This window comes from Palaemon carinicauda, chromosome 33 (assembly GCF_036898095.1).
Source record: "Palaemon carinicauda isolate YSFRI2023 chromosome 33, ASM3689809v2, whole genome shotgun sequence".
NCBI classification, from domain to species: Eukaryota; Metazoa; Arthropoda; class Malacostraca; order Decapoda; family Palaemonidae; genus Palaemon; species Palaemon carinicauda.
The window spans coordinates 20,600,192-20,624,735 of NC_090757.1; the positions used below are offsets into that span (position 1 = coordinate 20,600,192).

The 24,544-nt window shown below is 46.4% G+C and overlaps 1 protein-coding gene across 2 annotated transcripts in view; it reads right to left on the reverse strand.

Annotated features, from left to right (window-relative positions):
- Window positions 1–24,544, reverse strand: part of JMJD7 (Jumonji domain containing 7) — a 58,415-nt gene that overhangs the window by 16,585 nt on the left and 17,286 nt on the right. For both annotated transcript variants that reach the window (XM_068356811.1, XM_068356812.1), the window contains exons 2-3: window positions 22,951–23,031; window positions 5,369–5,522 (exon numbers count right to left, since the gene is read on the reverse strand). In XM_068356811.1, the coding sequence (XP_068212912.1) occupies window positions 5,369–5,522; window positions 22,951–23,017 (221 nt within the window). In that variant the 5' untranslated portion in view covers window positions 23,018–23,031. The remainder of the gene's footprint in view (window positions 1–5,368; window positions 5,523–22,950; window positions 23,032–24,544) is intronic.

Below are 24,544 nucleotides of genomic sequence, written 5' to 3' on the forward strand. Positions count from 1 at the left end.
AGGAGGTCCTGTAGATCTTTGTTGTTGGAAAGATCTAAGCCTCTGTGACGGAAGACTGCTGCCAACATGCTTCTGTAACCTTTGATCGTGGGAGCTGAAAGGGATCTTTCCTTCCTTAGGTATAAAAGGAAGTCAGCTATCTGAGTTACAGAGGTACTGGTTGAGGATACTGATTTCGACTTGCACCAGCTTCGGAAGACTTCCCACTTCGACTGGTAGACTTTGAGAGTGGATGTCCTCCTTGCTCTAGCAATCGCTCTGGCTGCCTCCTTCGAAAAGCCTCTAGCTCTCGAGAGTCTTTCGATAGTCTGAAGGCAGTCAGACGAAGAGCGTGGAGGCTTGGGTGTACCTTCTTTACATGCGGCTGACGCAGAAGGTCCACTCTTAGAGGAAGTGTTCTGGGAACGTCTACTAGCCATTGCAGTACCTCGGTGAACCATTCTCTCGCGGGCCAGAGGGGAGCAACCAACGTCAACCTTGTCCCTTCGTGAGAGGCGAACTTCTGCAGTACTCTGTTGACAATCTTGAACGGGGGGAATGCATAAAGGTCTAGATGGGACCAATCCAGAAGAAAGGCATCTATGTGAACTGCTGCTGGGTCCGGAATCGGTGAGCAATAAATTGGGAGCCTCTTGGTCATCGAGGTTGCGAACAGATCTATGGTAGGCTGACCCCATAAGGCCCATAGTCTGTTGCAAACATTCTTGTGAAGGGTCCACTCTGTTGGGATGATTTGACCCTTCCGGCTGAGGCGGTCTGCCATGACATTCATGTCGCCTTGAATGAACCACGTTACTAGGGATATGTTTCGATCTCTTGACCAGGTGAGGAGGTCCCTTGCGATCTCGTACAACGTCATCGAATGAGTCCCTCCTTGCTTGGAGATGTACGCCAAGGCTGTGGTGTTGTCGGAGTTCACCTCCACCACCTTGCCTAGAAGGAGGGACTTGAAGCTTCTCAAGGCCAGATGAACTGCCAGTAGCTCCTTGCAGTTGATGTGCAACGTTCTTTGATCCGCATTCCACGTGCCCGAGCATTCCCGACCGTCCAATGTCGCACCCCAGCCCGTGTCCGATGCGTCCGAGAAGAGAAGGTGGTCGGGGGTCTGAACAGCCAGTGGCAGACCCTCCCTGAGGAGAATGTTGTTCTTCCACCAAGTCAGTGAAGACTTCATCTTCTCGGAAATAGGAACCGAGACCGCTTCTAGCGTCTTGTCCTTTCTCCAGTGAGCAGCTAGGTGAAATTGAAGGGGTCGGAGGTGGAGTCTCCCTAACGCGATGAACTGGTCCAGTGATGAAAGCGTCCCTATCAGACTCATCCACTGTCTGACTGAACATCGGTCCTTCTTCAGTATGGACTGGATGCATTCTTGGGCTTGACTGATTCTGGGGGCCGACAGAAAAGCCCGAAAAGCTTGACTCTGAATCTCCATTCCTAGGTATACTATAGATTGGGATGGGACTTTTCCATATTGACCAGGAGACCCAATTCCTTGGTCAGATCCAGAGTCCACTTTAGATTCTCCAGACAGCGACGACTTGACGCAGCTCTTAAAAGCCAGTCGTCCAAATAGAGGGAGGCTCTGATGTTTGCTAAATGCAGGAATTTGGCAATATTCCTCATCAGTTTGGTAAAAACTAGAGGTGCCGTGCTTAGGCCAAAGCACAGGGCTTGGAACTGGTATACAACCTTCCCGAAAACGAACCTTAGAAAAGGTTGGGAATCTGGGTGGATGGGGACGTGAAAGTAAGCGTCCTTTAGGTCTAACGAGACCATCCAGTCTTCCTTCCTGACCGATGCTAGAACCGACTTTGTCGTCTCCATGGTGAACGTCTGCTTTGTGACAAAGACATTCAGAGCACTGACGTCTAGCACCGGTCTCCACCCTCCTGTCTTCTTCGCCACTAAGAAGAGACGGTTGTAGAAGCCCGGGGATTGATGGTCCCGGACTATGACTACCGCTCCCTTTTGTAGTAAGAGAGACACCTCTTGCTGTAAAGCTAGCCTCTTGTCCTCCTCTCTGTACCTGGGAGAGAGGTCGATGGGAGTTGTTGCTAGAGGGGGTTTGCGCAAGAATGGAATCCTGTACCCCTCTCTGAGTAACTTCACAGACTGTGCGTCTGCGCCCCTGTTCTCCCAGGCCTGCCAGTAGTTCTTGAAACCCTTCTTCTTGCTCCCACGTTGACTTCCGGCATGAGCACCTCCTCTGCTGGAGGCTCTGCCACGAAAGGGCGGAATGAACCTTGACGCTGGAGTGTCCATCCTGGGTCTAGGCACGGAGGGCAAAGGGTTGGCTTTGCGTGCGGATGACGCCACCAGGTCATGAGTGTCTTTCTGGATCAAGGAGGCGGCAATCTCCTTGATTAACTCTTCAGGGAAGAGACACTTCGAGAGCGGAGCAAACATAAGTTCCGACTTTTGACATGGGGTGACTCCAGCTGACAAGAAGGAGCAAAGGTGATCCCGCTTCTTGAGGACCCCGGACACGAAAGAAGCCGCAAGCTCACTAGAACCATCCCGTATGGCTTTGTCCATGCAGGACATAATGAGCATGGAAGTTTCCTTATCAGAAGGGGACGTCTTCCTGCTCAACGCTCCCAAACACCAGTCCAAGAAGTTAAAGACTTCGAATGCACGGAAAACTCCTTTCATAAGATGGTCCATATCCGAAGGAGTCCAGCAAATCTTGGAGCGTCTCATAGCCAGCCTGCGGGGAGAGTCTACCAGACTTGAGAAGTCGCCCTGGGCAGAGGCAGGAACTCCCAAGCCGAGAACTTCTCCCGTGGCATACCAGACGCTAGATCTGGAAGCAAGCTTGGCCGGGGGAAACATGAAGGTTGTCTTCCCAAGTTGCTTTTTGGACTGCAACCACTCTCCCAGTACCCTTAAAGCTCTCTTGGACAAGCGAGCGAGTACGAGCTTCGTAAAGGCAGGAGCTGCTGACTGCATGCCTAAAGCGAACTCAGAGGGAGGCGAGCGTGGTGCTGCAGACACAAACTGATCCGGATATAAATCCTTGAACAGCGCAAGCACTTTCCTAAAGTCTAAGGAGGGAGGCGTGGTCTTGGGTTCGTCAATGTCCGAGTGTTGGTCGTCAAGATGTGCAGCTTCGTCATCATCAGAGAGTCCATCGTCTGAATGCTGAGGAGGAAGAGGCAAAGGAGTAGGTAAAAGCTGGACGGCTGAGTCCGGCAGCACGGGTGCATGCGTGGCTGCACTGGACCCAACGTCATGCCACTGTTGGTCAGTCTGAGAACTGGCAACAACCATAGCTGAGTGGGGGCGCAAAGCGTCTACTCCCGACTGTGGTCGGATAGCGGAGACCACCGTGGGTTGCGGAGGCTGACGCACCGCGTCAAAACACGGCAGCTTAACTCCACCCTCCTGTTGTTGTGGTAGCACACGAACGTCAGCGGAGGGTTCCGTGCGTCGGTGAACGTCAACATGCGTCTGGCAGGGTCGACTGCGCATGGGTGGAGGTGGAGTGTGGGAGTAGGCAGCCTCAGCGTCTGCTGGGCGCACAACCGTGGTTGGTTGTAGGCTAACGGGTGCAGCGTCAACCTTCTCCGCACGATACTCCTGCATAACAGCAGCTAACTGAGTCTGCATAGACTGCAGCAAAGACCACTTAGGGTCTACAACAGCTGGTGCGGCAACAGACGGAGTTACTGCCTGATGCGGTACCACTTTGCCTCTCTTAGGAGGTGTGCAGTCGTCGGAGGACTGCAGCGAGTCCGAACTGACCCAGTGGCTACACCTGGGCCGTTGGACTTGCTCGGAAGGGACCTTGCGTTTAAGAGGCCGTGAGACCTTGGTCCATCGTTTCTGGCGTGAAACTTCTTCCGCAGACGAGGAATGAACGGGCTCACTCGTCTTCTTGTGGGTGGGACGATCTAGGCAAGATACGTCCGAAACCACGGAGGGAACGTCTGTCCGCTGATTAAAGCCTGTCGAACCCTTTGGTCGTACGACATTGCTTCTCCCCTGGGCTTGGGAGCTTGCAAGAGGTCCCGGACTGGGAGGACGACAGGCACGAACAGACGCACCCTCATGCGTAACACTGACACTTTTCACTGCACTAACACTCACTTCACTTCCCACTGCACTTTTACCTTTCAACTCCCTGACGTCAGCCATGAGTTGATTGCGGTCATTCGCCAATGACTCGACTCTCTCACCTAGAGCCTGGATGGCACGCATCATATCTGCCATCGAAGGTTGATGAGAGCTAGCAGGGGGGTCGGGTGCAACCACTACAGGGGAAGGAATAGGTTGTGGGGCATGGGGAGAGGAAAATCAATTGAGCGAGACGAACTCCTCCTGATCCTATCCTTCTCTAGCCTACGTGCATATTTCAGGAATTCTTGAAAATCGAATTCCGAAAGCCCAACGCATTCCTCACATCGATCTTCCAATTGACAGGCTTTACCCCTACAATTGGAACAAATGGTGTGCGGATCGATAGAGGCCTTCGGAAGACGCCTTGAACAGTCCCTAGCGCTACACTTCCTGTACTTGGGGACTTGAGAAGGGTCAGACATCTTGAATTAGTCAAAGGGGGGAATTCAAAATCTATCCAAGTCGTCAACAAATAATCCAAAATCCAATAAAAGAATGCAAGGAAGTATTGAAGATAACTTCTGCACAGCGATAGCTAATAACCAGAAATGAATACTTCACCAAATAACGTGAAAATCAATCCAGAAAACAACAGCGTATTTAGTAGGTCTTGCCGGTGGCACGACAGAGAGAAAATTGGTTCTGTGTTGACATGGAGTACTTGAGTACCTACTCGACAGATGGCGCTGTTGATGTACACCCCCACCTGTATAGCGATCGCTGGCGTATTTCGTCCTTAGGTTTTTCTGTCGGGCTGCAGAGCTGACAGCTATATGATCACCGGGTAAGTTTAATATTGAAAAAATAACATTAATAATAAAATGTGTGTAGCTAAAAGTACCACTAAAATTCTACAAAGACTCTAACTCCTGTCTTTCCTTGATTAAAATGAAGAAATATTTTCAAAAGCTTATCTTCCTTCTCTTTCCATTCATCAAGCTGGAGTTTGAATTCAGGAACTACTCTAAGGTTTAAAGCTAGCAAAAAAAATTACATTTATAAAACAATTGTTTGCAAATCATAAAAATTTTAAAGTATTAGTAGATACAAATATCAGCCCTAAAACTTAAACTTCAAAATCATGTAAAACCATTTCCAAAGTTCATGGATGTACTGTACACTAATCCTATTTGGTCTTGAAAGTTTAAGATTACGACAAAGTCATACATAATTTCCATAGGTGGCATACAAAGGTAATCAAACAGAATGGAGATATAAATTATATCACTGGTAACTATTTGTACATTACCTTAAGTAATTTAAAGACCACTTCTTGATAGCCGGCCATTTCTTCACTGCTCCTTTAAATATAACAGGTTTGTTGGGAGCAACCCAGTCTCGATGAAACTGTAGAGGTGAGGGTATTGCATCTAAGATTGGAACAGAATCATTCAAGTATAGTTCTGGAAAAAAGAGTTGACTTTTTCAATATCCAAGGCTAATAAGAATCAGAACTTCATATTCAAAATAAGACTGTACAGGGAACATACTTTCATATATAAAATGGTATAATAGAAAAACTGCCCCACTAAGCTAACCAAATGTATAAACAAATGTACTGTATAGCACATGTTTTCTTCTTATAAGAGATTTAATAGCAATGATAGATCAGGTAGAATTAACATAAGAGGTATCAGTAATGGCTTTCTAGCACTAGAAAGTACTGTAGTCTTATTGAGGAATTAGTATTGCAGTAATTCCTAACACACTTCTCAGTCTGGTAGTTCTTCCAAACATTGATTGTTTTGTGGTTTTATTTATTAGTCATTTCAATTGTAGTTTTATAAACTCATTACCCATATCATCTCATAAAAAAGACAAACTCAACACCTATTTCAAAAATTCCCAAGTGACTATTTTGAAAATGTCTCTCCATAATAGAAATAAAAGAAACTCCATATGTAAGATTATGCTCCAACATGCCCACTAAATATTAAGTCTTCGGTAGTTTTTAGTTTAAATTTGGGCAAATATCATCCAATACAAACAATATTTGGATCTATCAAGACTTGACTTACATTATAACATAATCCCTTCTTCCTTGGCTGCATTAATTATAGGGTCTAGCTTGTCCTTCCAGAAAAACTTTAAAATTCACTGCCAACAAATTCTTGTTGGTTAGGCCAATTCTGCTATAGCTATATTGTACTTATACTCTATGATATTTCTACTTTCTATATTTATTTTACCCAAAAGTTTCACCTTTTAACTTCAATGCAACCGACTCCCTAAGTTCATTTTCTTTTCCAATATCTGAAGCCTGCCTGCCGCCGGCTGAGCCGGCTGCCGGCAGGAGCCCCATCTGTCTTTGATTGTTCTTCAGCCCTTCCTTGGACTGCCTTCCATATCCATGCTACCAATATGGATGGGATATGGTCGGATGGACCCCCTTCCATTTGAACCCTCATTCCGGATGTAGGCCAGCAAGGCTGAGCCTTTGCCTTCCTCTATCCTTCTTTTCCTTTCCTTTCCCCATTCTGGGCCAGCTTCCGGCAGCCATGTTGGACGCCTGCCGGCTCCATGTTGGACGCCTGCCGGCAGTTAGCTCTGACGCCACTTGCCTTGGGCGCCGTTGATCGACGACCAAATGCAATAGGCATACTCTGACCGGCCGCCGGCAGCCGGCAACCCAAAGTCTAGACAGTTTATCGGCGGCTGCCACCGGCTCCTACTTGATAGAAGGTCCCTCTGGCTGCCGGCGACCTGTCGGCAGACACGGCAGTCCTGGTGGCATGCCGCCGGCAGTTGCTCTGCCGGCGACCTGTCGCTCATCACCCTGAAGGCAGTGCTTGCCTTCTATAGCCCAGAACACGCCGGCACGGCAGTACTGGAGGTATGCCGCCGGCAGTCATTGCCATAGCCCATACAAAATTTTTTCCAACCTACACAGTGCTCATGGGCAGCCCATTGTGAGACCATCACAATTAAGAGAGCGATTCTCTCTGCCTTCCTAATGGTTAACAACCATTACCGATTCCCCAATATTGAATAAAGAAGACAGTGTTAAGAAGACACCTTATATCCAAGGATATTCTTCCCAAATTCATAAAGAATTTAGTATTCAATATTGAGGGAGGTCACAGAAATGGGCTGGACAGGAAACACAGTAGGTGTCTTTTTCTTCATCTAGCTTACCCTATCCTAAGCTAAATATTTTTGAATAAATATGTATGATGAAATCTGAGAATTTCACAGAATACTTATATGCTTTTCTTGCTTTAAAGGAGGAGCATCCCGAGTGCGGGAACAACTTCTGCAGGGTCTGCAGTAGGAACTTCAGCGACCATGACATGTGCAGGGCCCATGCTCGCTGCGCAGTCACAAAGGGATCTCTTTAATATTGGGACCCACAGGTGTACAGTATATACTGTACTGTTTGTGACAAACTTGTTAAAGAGGCTTTTGATGATCAAAAGTCTACAGAGTCTAGGGATGCAGCAAGAGAGACGCTGCGCAAATGGGTCAAAGGTTTTCAGAAGAACACCTCTGGCCCATATCTTCCTAATGAGAAGATGAGGGCTTGTCTGTTCCCTAGGGCATTTTCGAATACAATTATTCCCCAGGCTCAACCCGAGATTCCCCTCGTCCAGATTCCGATAGAATCTGTCGTTTCGGATGCCTTGCAGGGCATCCAGCTTGAGGACAACATGTCGGTTGTCTCAGAGGAGACCGAGCATAATCTCCTTGTTGAAGAATTGGAACAGGAGGATGACGTACCCCCTGAAGGCGAGACCGAGAAAGCCGAAACGGTTTTGGTTTCTTCTGCGACGGTGTCCGAACCGGTGCCCTCGACCTCTTCTTCTGCCCCCCCCCCCCCCCCCACCAATTGGATTCAATCACGAACATGCTGCACTCTCTTCTTTCCATGTTCCAGGACATGCAAAAGAAATCGTCGGAGAAGGAGGCTTCTCTTCGGATGGAGATGCACCAGCTTGTGGCGACGCGTTTAGCTCCGAAGAAGCTAAACATCAAGGACCTTCCTGCTTCTCTGACGTCAATCCTTAGAGGTATGATGAGCATATGCCGATGTCAGGGGGTAGATCTTCCTCTCTGAAAAACTGGGCACTGTCCCAGTGGACGATGTAGAGTTCTGGCCCAGCAAAGGGGCCTACCCAGATTGTTATGTCCGTCTGAGGACGGAGCCTTCATCCAAAGAGGAGACAGAGCCAAAAGAGGTCATCGTTTTTTACCCCCCTTGTTCTCAAACACCTTGAAAGAGAGGGCCTTTACTAATTCCAAGGTGCCGGCTCTCAGCAAATAGCACCCTTCTTTTGCTGCTGATCCCTCTCGTGCCTTTCCCTTTATGGACAAAGGGTTTAAGGCTGCCTTAAAGGCAGTGGAGGCAGGGAAATCCTGTCCTACACTCGAAGAGTGTAGGCCCTTCTCCCTCGCTTTTCCATTGGATGACAAGGACTGGAAAGATGTGCATAACACTTTCACAGTTGGGAAGCTGGAGGCAAACATTGCCAGACCTCAGTTCGGCGAAGACCTCCCCAAGCTGTCGGACTTTCTCCTACGCAGGCAGCAGGAGACAAAAGAACGTCTTGCCGCCTCTATGTCTCTGCAGACGGGACTAGAAACGATGGCAAGCATATCAGAAATCCCAGATATGTACATGGTCTTCGCCAAGGCTCATTTGGCGACGGTCACCAAAGACCTGTTCAACTTTATCAAAGCCCGTAGGGCTCGCAGAGAGTTCGTGTTCACCTCGGCTGCAGTGAGGCACGAACCGAGGAAGCTGATAGCTTCCAACATCTGGGGAAAAGACCTCTTCCCAAGCGAAGTGGTCAAAGAGGTCGTGGACAAAGCTGCTTCGGAGAATAGGAATCTCCTCTCCAAGTGGGGCTTGTCCTCCAATAGTAAGTCTTCCGCTGACGAGGGTCCCCAGCCGAAAAGGAAGACGAAACGACCAAGAGTGCCCTCTCGTCCTAGACAACAACAGCTTCCCATGGCCATGGTGCAACAGACTGTAGCACAGCCAACCACCACCTTCCAGCTGGTTCCCCAGACGGTGGCGACACAGTCGCCCGCCTTCACCCCAGCTTTTGAAAGGCAGTCGACAACTTTCAGGCCGAAAACTCGAGGTTCCTTTCAAGGATCCTCTAAGCACCCCTCCAGAGGCAGGGGCAACAGAGGTGGACGTGGACGTGGCCAAGGAGGTAAATCCTCCAACCAGCACTCCAAGTGAGATGCTACCGGTAGGAGGGAGACTTCTTCTCTTCCGGGATCGTTGGACCTTCGATCCCTGGGCCCACAGCCTAGTCAAGAATGGACTGGGGTAGAGTTGGAACACAACTCCAACCAACTTCCCTCAATTCTTCCAACACTCGACCCCCATATTGGAAGAATATGTTCAGGAACTCTTAAACAAGAGGGTTATAAGAAGGGCGAAGTCCATCAAATTCCAAGGAAGGCTATTTTGTGTTCCGAAAAAGGACTCGGAAAAGCTCAGAGTCATTCTGGACCTATCACCACTCAACAAGTTCATAGTGAACTACAAGTTCAGAATGCTGACGCTTCAACACATAAGGACCCTTTTGCCCAAACAGGCATTCACAGTCTCCATAGACATGACGGATGCGTACTGGCACGTACCAATCAACCGTCAGGTTTCCCCCTACCTAGGGTTCAAGTTACAGAGAAGAAAATACGTCTTCAGAGCCATGCCCTTCGGCTTAAACATAGCCCCAAGGGTATTCACCAAGTTTGCGAATGCAGTCATTCATCAACTACGCCTAAAGGGAATCCAGGTAGCGCCTACCTGGACGACTGGCTGGTGTGGGCAGCATCCAAAGAGGAGTGCACGCAAGCCTCCAAGGAAGTGATCCAGTTCCTAGAACACCTGGGATTCAAGATCGACTTGGAAAAGTCTTGTCTTTCTCCAGCTCAGAAGTTCCAGTGGCTGGGTGTACATTGGGACTTACAGTCACACTGCCTTTCCATTCCATCAAAGAAGAGGAAAGAGATAGCGGGATCTGTCAAGAGACTCCTTCAATCCGCCCGGATATCAAGAAGGCAACAGGAGTGCGTGTTGGGGTCCCTCCAGTTTGCCTCAGTGGCAGATCCAGTGTTGAGAGCACAACTAAAAGATGCATCAGGAGTTTGGAGAAAATACGCATCAAACGCTCGAAGACATCTAAAGAAGCCCGTACCAAATCGTCTGCGATCCCTACTCAAGCCATGGTCGGAGGTCAAGAACCTAAAGAAGAAGGTACCTTTGCAACCACCTCCACCGTCAGCCACCGTTCACACAGATGCCTCAAGGGAAGGGTGGGGAGGCCACTTTCATCATCGGAAAGTCCAAGGAACCTGGTCTCCTCTCTTCCGAACCTTCCACATCAACTTTCTGGAAGCCATGGCAGTTTTTCTCTCGCTGAAAAAACTGAAACTTCGCTGCTCGATCCACATTCGCCTGGTCCTAGACAGCGAGGTTGTAATGAGATGCCTCAATCGACAGGGGTCGAGATCACCTCATCTGAATCAAGTAATACTGGCCATCCTCCGTTTAGCGGAGAAGAAGAGATGGCACTTGTCAGCAGTCCACCTTCAAGGATTCCGCAATGTGACGGTGGACGCACATCGGAATGGTCCCTAGACGCAAGATCATTCTCCTTCATCTTACGCAAAGTCCCAGGACTGCGGATAGACCTCTTCGCAACGAGCAACAACAAAAAGCTACCCCGGTACGTAGCTCCGTACGAGGATCCCCTAGCGGAAGCAACGGACGCGATGTCTATAGACTGGAACAGATGGTCCAAGATATACCTGTTTCCTCCAACCAACCTTCTGCTGAAAGTCCTCGACAAGCTGAGATCCTTCCGCGGGACAGCAGCAATAGTGGCCCACAAATGGCCCAACAGTGTCTGGTTCCCCCTGGAACGGAACTACGCCTGAAGCTGATCCCGTTGCCGGACCCAGTTCTGACTCAGCAAGTGCAGAAATTGACTGTCTCCGTTTCATCACTGAAGTCCCAGTACCTTCATCTCATGATTTTCTCACCTTGGCAGTCAAGAAAAGGTTCGGGATTTCAAAAGACTGTACTGTATCAACTTCTTAGAAGAGTACAAGTCAAAGTCAACAAGAAGACAATAAGAGTCTTCTTGGAAGAAATGAGTCGCCTTAGTCAAGGCAAAGAAACCTAAGGAGAGTTCTACGGATTTTTGCCTGTCCTTGTTCATCCATCTCCATGAACAAGGTCTAGCACCCAATACGATCACTACGTGCAAATCCGCCCTATCCAGACCAGTGCTTTATGCCTTCCAGGTAGACTTCTCTAACGAAATCTTCAACAAGATTCCCAAAGCCTGCGCTAAACTTCGGCCCGCAGCCCCTCCTAAGCCCATTTCATGGTCCCTGGACAAGGTTCTTCACTTACCATCAACTCTGAACAATGAAGATTGTTCGCTATAGGACTTGACTCAAAAGATGATATTCTTATTTGCACTAGCCTCGGGAGCCAGAATCAACGAAATAGTGGCCCTCTCGAGGGATGATGGCCACATTCAGTTCACAGACTGCGGAGAACTAAACCTCTTTCCGGACCCAACGTTTCTCGCCAAGAACGAGCTGCCCACTAGAGATGAGGTCCCTGGAGAATCTGCCCTCAGAAGGAAGAAGCATCCCTCTGCCCAGTGGAATGCCTAAAGGTCTATCTTCGTCGAACTTCAGACTTTAAGGGAGGTCAGCTTTTCAGGAGAGAAACATCAGGTTCAACGTTATCCTTGAAACAGATAAGGGCGAAAATCACCTATTTTATTCCCAGAGTGGATCCAGACAGCACACCCGCAGGTCATGATCCGAGGAAAGTCTCCTCGTCCCTCAATTTCTTTCAGACTATGTCGTTTGAAAGCCTTCGAGCTCATACTGGATGGAAGTCATCCAGAGTCTTCTTCAAACACTACGTGAAGCAACTACAAGAAATTAAACATTTTGTGGTGGCAGCAGGTAGTGTTCTGAAACCTGCCCCCTGACCTCTGCAAAGAACAGTGCACTATTTGGGACTTTCTAGTGAAGGGAGTACATGATAGACTCTTAAGGTACATCATGTGAGTAATGTGTTTAGTGTTGACACTATAAGACTGTTCTAGCTACACAGGTGACATTCAGCATAATAGACCAACACATGTGCCATGCATATTTATATGCATAGTGTTCCTTGTAACAACAGAATACATAGTGAAATCTTTACATATTTCCCAGAGTGGCTTGTGTTCCCTTTTTCAGGTGAAACTTTATTTATTTCTGTTATTACCAATTATGCTCCTATGCAGATTCATTCAGCATAAACTGAAAGCGTAATTGATTGTTTCAACCTTGATTTCTATTTTTACTTTTGTAATAAACAATAGTAGGAATCTTTGCGTCTCATTTCGCCCCAAATATCCTAACTTTATATATATGTCAGAGCATCTTTTGATCCTATCATTATCTAGGAAAACACCAGGAACTGAGATTATTACTGTTCCGAGCAACCAGGTAAGGACTGATTGTACTTAACTGTCTATCTTACTGAACTAAGGTTTCCTACATGCGTATAAACCTATCTGTCTCTATCAATATCCAGACTCGGGAAGTTCTTCAGTAACCTACACAGATCAATTCCATCTAAGTACAATCTATGCTTTACGTATATGATGACACAAATATACAAAGTGTTTGCTAGTCTGTTCCTTGAACTCACAATCCTTGGGGTTTTTCCTAAAGTCTACCCAGACTCTTCCCTGTAGGGGGCAGGAAGCACTGACATCTGATATGATTAGTTGAATGACATTTTAACGGTAACGTCAAGTGTCTTTAGGTCCTGAGGGCCAAAAGGAAAACTTATCTCGAGATGAATGGCACTATTGAAAATCCACAGATACATTAATGCTCTGGTAAACTTCCATCAGCACGGCATGGCCTGAGCCCAAAAAATGGATTTTGAGCGAAGCGAAAAATCTATTTTTGGGTGAGGTAGCCATGTCGTCCTGATGGACTCGCCCTCCTTTTGACAAAGGATAACGATTCCCTCCCTAATATACTGTATATGTTACACCGACAAAGCTACAAAGAATGGCTAGATGGCGCCACGAGGCGGCGGGGTGGCGCCTATTTACAGTACAGTAGGAGCGTTACCTTAATAACGGCTCTCCTATATTCTTGCCACTTTTTCCCCTCGAAGCGAAAATGCTATTTCTGGGTCGACCTGTGGCGGCCGGTGAAAAGGGGTCCTTCTAATACACTTTTCTGATAAAATCTTCCAATTACAGTATACCAGAGAAAGATAAAAGCATGGAATGCAGAGGTTACTACCCTCGAGCGAGCACCTTGTGGGTGTTGTGTATAAAGCAAAGGCGCGTGAAAGCCACTTTTCACAGGCTGTCTTCCATTTAGTTAATTCCTTCGTCAAAGGGATGGGCCGATACAGAGGCACCAGCCAATCTACCAGAGGCATGCCACCCACACCCTTCTTTTTGGACTGCTAGAATTGTGTGTAATTTGTTGTGCTCTCGGCGTGTTTTTCACACTTGTGGATTTATTTCGTCATGACCGAAGCTCCATCTTCACCCATTCCAATGTTAAGTACCATAGTTTGTTTTGACAGCTTTTTGTAGTACCGGGCTTTTGTCTTATATCCAGTATAGTCTGTTTTATCATTTCCGTCTAGGCCCGTCGCGGCGGCCATTGTTTGTTCCCTTGTCTTGGGGAGTTCATCTTAGTCTTGCCCGTTTGGTACTCTGTCACTTAGGTTCTTGGTTACGTCCCTGGCCTTATGCCTTTTGAACCATCATTATTATTATCGTTATTTCCCATGGTACTTTTTGCTAGCAAGTCCAGTCTGCGAACAAGATTAGCGTTCTAGCTTTATTATAGTTTAGTACCCGCCCCACCGGGGCGTTCGTCAGTCGACTTTTCCCTTTAATGTAGGTTTTAGCAGACGCTATTCTTCGTTCGTAGTCTTATCTTGATGTTACAATTTTATTTTTATACGTTTATAATAGTGTTGTGTGCTTATTAAGTCCTGATTTTGTGACCAAGGGAGCGAGAGATTGGGGTTCCCGTTTTCTGTTCACAGTCACGAGTTACCCCTTTCTACAGTAGGAGCGTTGCCTTAATAACGGCTCTCCTATATTCTTGCCACTTTTTCCCCTGAAAGCGAAAATGCTATTATAGGTGTAGATAGCTATGAGACGTGTCAAGAATACGTCCTCTGATTTTATGCGATATCCCTTATTAAAAATTTTCAAGGGATATTCGCTCCAGGAGTTAGAATTCTGGATACCTTTGGTAAATTCTCTGGGATATATCACTGTAGTCAAATATAACCTAGGAAGCTACTAACGAAGGAACTTCCATCAGGACGACATGGCTACCTCACCCAAAAATAGATTTTTCGCTTCGCTCAAAATCCGTTTTTTAATACCTCCTCTGCCTTGGTCCACATTAAAGATGGAAATGCATCGTTAAAATTTCCTACAAAGTTTCCAGTTTGAATGATTTTGATTCAACTGGATCAGAGAACAAGGTTCACTCATGATCTGCCAAACTTAAAACCTGTGGTAACTGAACCATCTGACATTGCACATACATTTTCAGAGATTTTCCTCTTTCTATTAAAGCCAACATAATCAAAATGTTCAATATATACCAAATTTCAAATTATTTTTTTTTTTTTCAGAACTATACAATCCTGAGTCCTTCAAAATAAGGGAATGTCTTTAGCGGAGTTGGAACAGACGTTGAAATCATTAAAAATTCACAGTAGTTAACGACAGGTGGTGAGAGTGGGCAAGTAGCTCCGCCCACTCTGCTGACAAAGATTCTTTACTTTTGACCATCGACTCGGGACAGCGAGGTGGTTGAGGAAGGGAGTTTAATTCTATAGAACTCATTTTTGTATAGCTAGGAAAATATAAAAAAAATTTATAAATACTATACAGTAGTATATATTTTTCATAGGTACACAAACCATCTATGGGAGGACATGATCAACACTCAGTAACAAAGAAGATAATTGTAACAATTATGCACCTTGATAGTGATTGGATAATAGATGATTTATCATAAACTGAAGATGTCCAATATACACTTGTAATCCTGATTCATCCCACTATTTTACCCAAAGTCAATATCGCTAACCAAATCAAAAGTAGAAGATTAAACAGTCCTAGATAGGATGCAACAATACTTCCAACCTCATTGCAGCCAAAGGCAAAAGTGAAGGATCTTTAACTGGGCTATTAGCCTGCGGTCACCACTTGTCATTAAATACCTCGTTAACGGATTCAAAGACCTTTCCAGCTCTGCTAAAGAGAATCCCTATTCTAAAGAGTGAAAGTTTAGTATATGTGTAGGAACAAAACACCTTTATTCCCAGTACATGGCACAACGATAATTAGGACCACTATCATCCAACAATAAATCCCTTAAACTACGCTCATAGAAATGGATAGCAAAGCCAAAATAAAACATCTCCTATCCTTCTACAATAATCAATAATGAGTTTTTAAACAACTCCTCTAAATCAAAAAATCACAATTTGTAGCACAGGTAGAATACAATAACCATATCTCAATGTGGCCATGGAAACAAAGAAGATACGGTGTAGTAACACAAGCATTATCATACATCATTATCGTTTCCTCCTACGCCTATTGACGCAAAAGGCCTCAGTTAGATTTCACTAGTCGTCTCTATCTTGAGCTTTTAAATCAATACTTCTCTATTCACCATCTCCCACTTCACACTTCATAGTCCTCAACCATGTATAGTAGTCCTGGGTCTTCCAACTCTTCTAGAGCCTTGCGGAGTCCAGTTGAAAACACTCTCCATCATACACCACTATATAATGTCAATGCTCCATTAGAGTGGCAGGGCTATTACAAGGAAAGATAACAGTACTGTACCTGTATTCAGTTTCACGGTAGACATTGACATCTAAGCAGCTTTGACAAACATCAGGTGAGTTTCATAGAAATGATAACTTTTGACAACAAAGATAAACACATACACCAATGCTTTTTAGTGCAGATCATTTTACAATACTGTATCTAAAACCAATATTCCCAATTATATGCCAACAGTGAAAAGTGATATAATTATCAAAAGAAAATCCAAATTACGATAATACAGGGTCAATTGAAGAAAACCTACAGTATAAGAACTGCATTCACAGTTAACAAGACAAAATGTTATTTTGATAATAAAATAAATTTTTGAATATACTTACCCGGTGATTATAATAGCTGCAACTCTGTTGCTCGACAGAAAAACTCTAAGGAAAAATTCGCCAGCGATCGCTACACAGGTAGGGGGTGTACTTCAACAGCGCCATCTGTCGTCCAGATACCCAGTACTCATTGTAAACAAAGAACTCAATTTTCTCCTCAGTCCACTGCGTCTCTATTGGGGAGGAAGGGAGGGTCCTTTAATTTATAATCACCGGGTAAGTATATTCAAAAATTTATTTTATTATCAAAATAACATTTTTCAATATTTAACTTAGCCGGTGATTATAATAGCTGATTCACACCCAGGGGGGTGGGTAGAGACCAGCAAAATATGTTTACATCATATGAGCTAAGAATTTTTATTTCATTTTAGAAGTTATCAAAATAACAAAAACAAAATAAATAGGTACCTGGTAAGGAAGTCGACTTGAACAATTACTCTGCCTTTTTAAGTACGTCTTCCTTACGGAGCCTCGCGATCCTCTTAGGATGCTGAGCGACCCCTAGGATCTGAAGTATGAAGGGTTGCAACCCATACAACAGGACCTCATCAAAACCTCTAATCTAGGCGCTTCTCAAGAAAAGACTTTGACCACCCGCCAAATCAACCAGGATGCAAAAGGCTTCTTAGCCTTCCGGACAACCCAAAAACAACAATAAAAACATATCAAGAGAAAGATTAAAAAGGTTATGGAATTAGGGAATTGTAGTGGTTGAGCCCTCACCCACTACTGCACTCGCTGCTACGAATGGTCCCAGAGTGTAGCAGTCCTCGTAAAGAGACTGGACATCCTTAAGATAAAAAGACGCGAACACTGACTTGCTTCTCCAATAGGTTGCGTCCATTATACTTCGCAGAGATCTATTTTGTTTAAAGGCCACGGAAGTTGCGACAGCTCTAACTTCATGTGTCCTTACCTTCAGCAAAGCTTGGTCTTCCTCACTCAGATGTGAATGAGCTTCTCGTATTAACAGTCTGATAAACTAGGATAAAGCATTCTTTGACATAGGCAAAGATGGTTTCTTAACTGAACACCATAAAGCTTCTGACTGGCCTCGTAAAGGTTTAGTTCGTCTTAAATAGAACTTAAGAGCTCTCACAGGGCATAAGACTCTTTCTAGTTCATTTCCAACCATATTCGATAAGCTTGGAATATCGAACGATTTCGGCCAAGGACGAGAAGGTAGCTCGTTTTTGGCTAGAAAACCAAGTTGTAGAGAACATGTAGCCGTTTCAGATGAAAATCCGATGTTCTTGCTGAAGGCATGAATCTCACTGACTCTTTTAGCTGTGGCTAAGCATACCAGGAAAAGAGTCTTTAAGGTGAGATCTTTAAGGGAGGCTGATTGTAGCGGCTCGAACCTGTCTGACATGAGGAATCTTAGTACCACGTCTAAATTCCAACCAGGTGTAACCAAACGACGCTCCTTCGTGGTCTCAAAAGACTTAAGGAGGTCCTGTAGATCTTTATTGTTGGAAAGATCTAAGCCTCTGTGATGGAAGACTGATGCCAACATGCTTCTGTAACCCTTGATAGTGGGAGCTGAAAGAGATCGTTCTTTCCTCAGGTATAAAAGGAAGTCAGCTATTTGAGTTACAGAGGTACTGGTCGAGGATACAGATACTGACTTGCACCAGTTTCGGAAGACTTCCCACTTCGATTGGTAGACTCTAAGGGTGGATGTCCTCCTTGCTCTAGCAATCGCCCTGGCTGCCTCCTTCGAAAAGCCTCTAGCTCTCGAGAGTCTTTCGATAGTCTGAAGGCAGTCAGACGAAGAGCGTGGAGGCCTTGGTGTACCTTCTTTACGTGTGGCTGACGTAGAAGGTCCACCCTTAGAGGAAGAGTTCTGGGAACGTCCACTAGCCATCGAAGTACCTCGGTGAACCATTCTCTCGCGGGCCAGAGGGGAGCAACTAACGTCAACCTTGTCCCTTCGTGAGAGGCGAACTTCTGCAGTACCTTGTTGACAATCTTGAACGGAGGGAATGCATATAGGTCTAGATGTGACCAATCTAGGAGAAAGGCATCTATATGAACTGCTGCTGGGTCCAGGATTGGTGAGCAATATATTGGGAGCCTCTTGGTCATCGAGGTTGCGAAGAGATCTATGGTTGGCTGGCCCCATGTGGCCCAAAGTCTCTTGCATACATCCTTGTGGAGGGTCCATTCTGTTGGAATGATTTGTCCCTTCCGACTGAGACAATCTGCCATGACATTCAAGTTGCCTTGGATGAACCTCGTTACTAGCGAAATGTTTTGACCTTTTGACCAGGTGAGGAGGTCCCTTGCGATCTCATACAACGTCATAGAGTGGGTCCCTCCTTGCTTGGAGATGTACGCCAAAGCCGTGGTGTTGTCCGAGTTCACCTCCACCACTTTGCCTTGAAGGAGAGACTTGAAGCTTTTCAAGGCCAGATGAACTGCCAGTAGCTCCTTGCAGTTGATATGCATTGTCCTTTGACTCGAGTTCCAAATTCCCGAGCATTCCCGACCGTCTAATGTCGCGCCCCAGCCTATGTCCGATGCGTCCGAGAAGAGAACGTGGTTGGGAGTCTCAACAGCCAGGGGCAGACCCTCTCTGAGGCTGATACTGTCGTTCCACCATGTCAGGCAAGACTTCATCTTCTCGGAAATGGGGATCGAGACCACTTCTAGCGTCTTGTCCTTTTTCCAGTAAAAAGCTAGGTGATATTGAAGAGGACGGAGGTGTAGTCTTCCTAACGACACGAACTGTTCCAGGGATGATAGGGTCCCTATCAGACTCATCCACTGCCTGACTGAACATTGTTCCTTCTTCAGCATGTTCTGGATGCATAACTGGGCTTGGCTTGTTCTGGTGGCCGACGGAAAAGCCCAAAAAGCTAGACTGTGAATCTTCATCCCTAAATACACAATAGTTTGGGATGGGACCACTTGTGACTTTTCCAAATTGACAAGGAGACCCAATTCCTTGGTCAGATCTAGAGTCCACTTTAGATCCTTCAGACAGCGACGACTGGAAGAAGCTCTTAGAAGCCAGTCGTCCAAATAGAGGGAGGCTCGGATGTCCGCTAAATGAAGGAATTTGGCTACATTCCTCATCAGCCTCGTAAACACAAGAGGAGCTGTGCTTAGGCCAAAGCACAGGGCTTGAAACTGGTAGACAACCTTTTCGTAAACAAATCTTAGAAAAGGTTGGGAGTCTGGGTGGATGGGGACGTGGAAGTATGCGTCCCTTAGGTCTAAAGAGACCATCCAGTCTTCCCTTCTGACCGCTGCTAGAACGGACTTTGTGGTCTCCATGGAGAACGTCTGCTTTGTGACAAAGACATTCAGCGCACTGACGTCTAGCACCGGCCTCCACCCTCCTGTCTTCTTTGACACCAAGAAGAGACGGTTGTAGAAGCCCGGGGTTTGATGGTCCAGGACTTTGACTACCGCTCCCTTTTCTAGTAAGAGAGACACTTCCTGTTTCAATGCTCGTCTCTTGTCTTCCTCTCTGTACCTGGGAGAGAGATCGATGGGAGACGTTGCTAGAGGGGGTTTTCGTACAAACGGGATCTTGTACCCCTCTCTGAGCAACTTCACAGATTGTGCATCTGCGCCTCTCTTCTCCCAGGTCTGCCAAAAGTTCTTGAGTCTGGCTCCCACTGCTGTCTGAAGAAGCTGGCAGTCAGACTCTGCCCTTAAAGGACTTGGTTCCTTTCTTCTTTCCACGTCTACCTTCGGCACAAGCACCTCCTCTGCTGGAGGCTCTGCCACGAAAGGGCGGAATAAATCGGGACGCTGGAGTGTCCATCCTTGGTCTAGCTGACAAGGTAGGCAAAGGGGTGGCTTTGCGAGCAGAGGACGCAACCAGATCGTGAGTATCCTTCTGTATCAAAGAAGCAGCAATCTCCTTAATCAGGTCCTCTGGAAAGAGGCACTTGGAAAGAGGCACTTGGAAAGAGGAGCAAACAGAAGTTCGGATCTTTGGCAAGGTGTAACTCCAGCTGACAGGAAAGAGCAAAGGTTCTCACGCTTCTTGAGGACTCCGGACACGAAAGATGCAGCAAGCTCATTAGATCCGTCACGTACGGCCTTGTCCATGCAGGACATGATGAGCAAGGAAGTCTCCTTCTCTGTCGGAGAGATCTTTCTGCTTAGAGCTCCCAGACACCAGTCTAAAAAGTTGAAGACCTCGAAGGCTCTAAATATACCTTTCAAAAGGTGGTCCAGGTCCGAAGATGACCAACATATCTTTGAGCGTCTCATGGCTAGCCGGCGGGGAGAGTCTACAAGACTTGAGAAGTCGCCCAGGGCAGAGGCAGGAACTCCCAAGCCGAGAACTTCTCCCGTGGCATACCAGACGCTCGATCTAGAAGAGAGTCTAGCAGGGGGAAACGTAAAGGCTGTCTTCCCTAGACTCTTTTTGGACTGCATCCATTCTCCTATCACTCGTAAAGCTCTCTTGGACGAGCGTGCGAGGACGAGTCTAGTAAAGGCAGGCGTGGATGACGGCATACCTAAAACAAACTCTGACGGAGGAGAGCGCGGAGCCACAGACACAAACTGGTCCGGAAACATCTCTTTGAACAGTGCCAAAACTTTCCTAAAGTCCAAAGAGGGTTGCGTAGACTTAGGCTCGTCCAGTTCTGAATGTGGTTCATCTACGTGTGCAGCACCATCATCATCAGAAAGTCCCTCATCCGAGTATTGAGGAGGAAGCGGCAAAGGAGTAGGTAACGGCTGGTTAGCTGAGTCCGGTCGCACGGGTGCATGCGTGACTGAGCCGGACGCAACGTCATGGAACTGTTGCCCAGTCTGTGAGCTGGCAACAACCATAGCAGCGCGGGGACGCACAGCGTCTACTCCAGACTGTCTAGCCTGATGTGGGTGAGCAGTGGCAACCACACTGGGTTGCGGAGGTTGACACACTGCGTCAAAACAAAACAACTCTGACGGTTGTTGTACCTCACGAACGTCAACGGAAGGCTCCGTGCGTCGCTGAACGTCAACATGCGGCTGGCAGGGCACACTGGAACGCATGGGTGGCGGGACTCTCTCAACTGGAGTGCGCAAGAAGGTCGCCTCAGCGTCCACAGGACGCACAACCGAACGTGTGGGTGGTTGTAGGCAAAAGGCTGCACTAGCTGGTGCGGCAGCAACCTTCTCCGCACGCAAGTCCTGCATAAGAGACGTTAATTGGGACTGCATGTCTTGCAGTAAAGACCACTTAGGGTCTGCAGGAGCAGGTGCGGCGACAGACGGTGTAACTGTCTGAGGCGGTACCGCTTTGCCTCTCTTAGGAGGTGAGCAGTCATCGGAAGACTGCAGCGAGTCCGAACTGACCCAGTGGCTACAGCTGGGCCGTTGGACTTGTGCGGAAGGGACCAACTTGCGCTTCAATGGTCGTGAGACCTTGGTCCATTGTTTCTTGCGAGAAACACCTTCCGAAGACGAGGAATAAATGGGCTCTCTCGTCTTTGTGCGGCAGGGGCGATCTTGGGAAGATGCGCCCGATACCACGGAGGGAACGTCTGTTCGCTGATTAAAGCCTCTCGAACCCATTGGTCGTACGACATTGCTTCTCCCCTGGACTTGGGAGCTTGCAAGAGGTCCCGGACTAGGAGGACGACAGGCACGAACAGACGAACCCTCAAGCGCAACACTATCCACAACACTATCACTCACTTTAACACTTCCCACTGCACTTTTACACTTCAGCTCCTTGACATCCGCCATGAGCTGGTTACGGTCACTAGCCAGGGACTCAACTCTCTCACCCAGAGCTTGGATGGCACGCATCATATCAGCCATCGAAGGTTCCTGAGTGCCAGAAGGGGGATTAGGAGCAACCACTACAGGGGAAGGAATAGGTTGTGGGGCATGAGGAGAGGAAATGTCAATAGAACGAGAGGAACTTCTCCTAACTCTATCTCTCTCTAGCCTACGTGTATACTTTTGGAATTCGATAAAATCGAATTCCGAAAGCCCAACGCACTCCTCACATCGATCTTCCAATTGACAGGTTTTATCCCGACAATTGGAACAAACAGTGTGAGGGTCAATAGAGGCCTTCGGAAGACGCCTTGAACAGTCCCTAGCATTACACTTCCTAAATTTTGGGACTTGTGAAGGGTCAGCCATTTTGAATTGGTCAAAGGGGAATTCAAAAACTATCAAAAGTCATCAACAAATAATCCGTAATCAAAAAAAGAATGCAAGGATTTTTTAAGAGAAAGCCTGCACAGCGAAAGCTCAAAACTAGAATAGTGTACTTCACCAAATAGTTGTGAAAACAAATCCAGTTAGGAACAGCGAATAAGTAGGTCTTGCCGGTAGCACGACAGAGAGAAAATTGAGTTCTTTGTTTACAATGAGTACTGGGTATCTGGACGACAGATGGCGCTGTTGAAGTACACCCCCTACCTGTGTAGCGATCGCTGGCGAATTTTTCCTTAGAGTTTTTCTGTCGAGCAACAGAGTTGCAGCTTTTATAATCACCGGCTAAGTTAAATATTGAAAAAATATTTTTCAGCTATCCTGTAGCTATAATTTGTTATTAATAAGCACATCAAAACTGGGTCAACTGCTAAAGAACAGGATTGATAACATTAGTAAACGAGACTAATCATGCAATTCATAAATAAATTTCTTACCTTTGGCTTCTGAAGACAGACTTAATAAGCAGTCTCTAAGTTTTCCATCTGGTTCAGGATTCAACATGACTGACGTTTAGCCTAAAAGAAAAAGAACTTCTGAATATCTCAGAAATTGGGAATACTGAAAATTCAATCAAATAAGCCTAAACTAGTACCCCTTTTGGAGAGCCTAAAATACAATACATGTACTGTACAATATACAGTGTTCTGTGACAACCTAGCAGTACCAACCAAACTTGGCTGAATCCCTCGTCAAGCTGGGGAGTGCCAAGAGAAAAAAATGGCCCCCTCTGTTCATACTTTTTCATGTCAGCTAACCGCCAAAATTCAGGGAAGTGTCTTGGTGATACCTCTACATACGATCTTAATTCGTTCCAGAAACTGCTTCGTATATTAAAACGATCGTATGTTGGAGCAAATATTCCCATAAGAATACACGGTAATTTGTTTAATTCGTTCCTCAGCCTAAAAACCTATAATAACTCCTTAATAATTGGCTACACATAATTGCACATAACATTAATACAATATAATAATACATAAATATCTAAAATAAGAATAATAATAAAGAAATAATAAATAAAAAATGACAAATTCGGAGATAATTTGTATTTTTCCTAACCATACAAACCTTAGCTATTTACATAGGGTATTACTTTTGGCGTAGCTGAAATGACGAGTCATTAGATTTTTAACGAGGGTTAACTCCCCTCTTGCTAGCTAGCGAGGGGGTAGGGGAGGGGTAGCTAGCTACCCCTCCCCCCGCACACACCGGTGAACTTCTTCACTTCGCTTAGAGGTAGGACTTGCCTTGGGGGATAGGGCTGGCGGGCAAATATGTGTAAATAGCTAAGGTTTGTATGGTTAGGAAAAATACAAATTATCTCCGAATTTGTCATTTGTTCCGTAACCGAAATACAAACCACGCTATTTACATAGGGTGACTTACCCCTTAGGAAGGGTGGAAAGTCCCCAGCCTACTGGCTTTGGCTTTACCCGGGGACTCAGAATCCGAGTGAGCAGCACTTCGAGAAAAAGAGTCCCTGCACCTCGCAAGTTTCTTGCTCCGCAAGGAACGTGCGGCCTACATAAGCTCGTGTGTGGAGGGAAGAAATGTGACTTGTCCTAGGAAGTCGACCTGAAGTCCTTTAGCTGGAATTCTAGGCTAGGACGTTCCCAATACCACCTCGTCAGGGTATGGGGAACGCGACAGTATTAACTCAATACTAGGAACACAAGGAAGCATGGTTTACCTGCAGAGGTTTGAGGTCAGCTATGCAGAGAACCCAGGATGCTGCTTTCCCCAAGAGAGGGGAGGATAAAGAAAGAAGTAAGGGCCAGACATACTTCTTTCATTCATGAAGTCTAAAACTGGGTAACAATGCCCTCAACCTTCTGCTACCTGTCCATTAAGGAGCCTGAGGTTAGACCAACTGTTGTGTAGCCACCACGGGGCCGATAGAAAACGTATAGAGGCTCCTGTGGGTCACGTCCTGCAGGTAGTGAGCTGTGAAGGTCGTTTGACGCTTCCAGACTCCAGCTTGTAGCACCTGCATCACAGAGTAGTTCCTCTTGAAGGCCAGGGACGTTG